This window comes from Lactuca sativa, chromosome 8 (genome assembly GCF_002870075.4).
Source record: "Lactuca sativa cultivar Salinas chromosome 8, Lsat_Salinas_v11, whole genome shotgun sequence".
In the NCBI taxonomy this organism is placed as follows: Eukaryota; Viridiplantae; Streptophyta; class Magnoliopsida; order Asterales; family Asteraceae; genus Lactuca; species Lactuca sativa.
In genome coordinates, this window is record NC_056630.2 from 86265956 (window position 1) to 86268156 (window position 2201).

The 2201-nt window shown below is 33.7% G+C and overlaps 1 protein-coding gene across 1 annotated transcript; it reads left to right on the plus strand.

Moving 5' to 3' along the window:
- Positions 1 to 446: 446 nt before the first annotated feature.
- Positions 447 to 1797, plus strand: LOC111883605 (EG45-like domain containing protein). The gene is made up of 3 exons (XM_023879936.3): positions 447 to 744; positions 822 to 1122; positions 1526 to 1797. The coding sequence occupies exons 1-3, from the start codon at positions 624 to 626 to the stop codon at positions 1530 to 1532; spliced, it is 429 nt and encodes a 142-aa protein (XP_023735704.1). The 5' UTR covers positions 447 to 623; the 3' UTR covers positions 1533 to 1797.
- The last annotated feature ends 404 nt before the right edge of the window (positions 1798 to 2201 follow it).

Sequence of the window (2201 nt, forward strand, 5' to 3'; positions counted from 1 at the left end):
GTAAGACATGGACCAAACGCGCAACAAAAATAAACAGTAGGGACTATCCGAGTTAAAAAAATAAGTTAGAGACAAAAAACACAAATTCCCCCAAACCACAGGGGCCATTCGTGTAATTTACTCTTATTTTTCTTTTTGTTTGTATTGAGTAACTATTTTTTTTCTACACATTTAGGTAACGAACTTGTTGAAAGTGTTCACATCTAGGATGTAATCTCCTACAGTTGACCATAATGATCATATGTAAACTTCCAATAAATTTATTATCTATATGTGTAAAAAAATAGTTATCTACTCGAAAATTAATTATTTTCCTAGGTCATTTTTTCAATAAAGATCTATTTATGAATCCTAACCTACTCGTTCCGGATTAGACGATTATTTTAGGTGAAAATGTGTACATATTCAAACAAATATCTTCTCGAAGTTTGTACATATTCCCAACTAAAGTGGTTGCAAGGTTTAATCACTTTATTGTGTAGACAACTAAGAGTCTAAGACGAGTTCTTTTCCCTAGCATGGACGTTGATTTATCCAAATGAATAAGCCGTTGACTCCAATTTTATTTCATAGAATTAGTTCCACCAATTATCTTTATTCCTTCCTCTAATTTTCTAGATCCAATGAATCATCTTCCATGGCTGCAGTCGTCTCTCCCATGTCTCCTCCTCCTCCTCCTAATTTTTTCTCATCCCTCCTATGGCGACGTCGGCACCGCCGCCCAATACAGTCCCCCATTCTTACGTAAGTTCTTCCATCTATATCTATAATTACACAATCGCTACAGACTTTTGTGTTGAATTGATTGCGTGCTGAAACAGCCACGGCGTGTTACGGATATGATCCCGGGCAGTTCCCGTCAAGTAATCTGTTCGCGGCGGCCGGCGATGGGATATGGGACAATGGTGCGGCTTGTGGGCGGCAGTATTTGGTGAGATGTATAAGCGCCGCCGAGCCGGGGACGTGTATTCCTGAGCAGGTGATTCAAGTCAGAATAATCGATTATGCACTTCAGACGGCTTCTCCGCCGTCGTACGACGGCACCACCATGGTTTTGTCCGACACCGCATTTGGAACCATCGCCAATTTCACCGCTACCTCCATGAACATCGAGTTTCAACAGTATGCTTCCCGATCTCAATCTCTTTATTTTATTTCGCCTAAAAAAGCTAATTACTCTTGATTTTTCTTTTCGATATTACCGTTGCATTAATTATTTATATTTGAACGTAAGATATTTGAATATCGAAAGTTCGAAACTAATTAAAATGCAGTTTTTGAGTTTTCCAAAAAAAAAATTATATATATAAATTTATTATTTGTTCACAAGTAACTTATAAGTATTCATGTCTTCCGAGATTTATATAATGAAGATTTTATAATTAATGTTTTTTTTATTAAAACATATGGTAAGACCATAAATTAAGTTACCATCACGAGTACTTATTAAATATAATCATTGAAAATATTCCACGAGATGCTAGCTTTGATTAAATTTATTTTTAACTAATATTTTATTTTTCAGGATATGATAAAGTTTGAATGATGTTGAAGAAGCTGGCGTGTGAATATTAAAGAAAATGTGCAAAGAGTGAAGAGTCCACCGCCTTTTTTTTCGAGTTGTAAAAATAGATTATTAGTTGTGTTCTTCATTTTTTAGAATAATGTTAATATTAATAAATATTGGATTTTTGCATGTGAAGAGTGAAGACGAATTTGTGAGGGTTGTCAATTGGTTGAATGATTGTTTAATAATACATCCATATGAGTGTAGCAATCAAAGAGAATTTCTTGCTATCTTCCTATTTTGAAAGTTCTATTCATAGTCTAAGTTTTTGTCTTTCAAATAACAAAAGTTGAAATTACATCTTTATCTTTATTATTCTAATAAAAAAGTAGTTTTTTTGCCATGTGTCACCATGTCAGACATTATAATTAATATCATGACACTTGTCAATCTATTGACACTTGTAATTAATATCATAACACTTGTCAATCTATTAATTCTTCATTTCAAATTTCAAAATTTAAAATTTAAATCACATTTTAAGGGTAAATTACACCAATCATCCCTCGCACACATGCCAGAAAGCATGTTTAGTCCCTATTTTCAAAAATTAACTCGGATAGTCCTTTATGTCGTTAAAAGTTGCACGCTTCATCCCTCGTTAGTTTAATTTTGCATGTTTTATCCCTTGTGA

What these genes read in the sequence shown, in the direction of transcription:
- LOC111883605 (XM_023879936.3), top strand. Translation starts at nt 624, where the DNA reads ATGAATCATCTTCCATGGCTGCAGTCGTCTCTCCCATGTCTCCTCCTC. An exon ending in ATACAGTCCCCCATTCTTAC is followed by an intron (nt 745 to 821) that starts GTAAGTTCTTCC and finishes GTGCTGAAACAG; the next exon opens with CCACGGCGTGTTACGGATAT.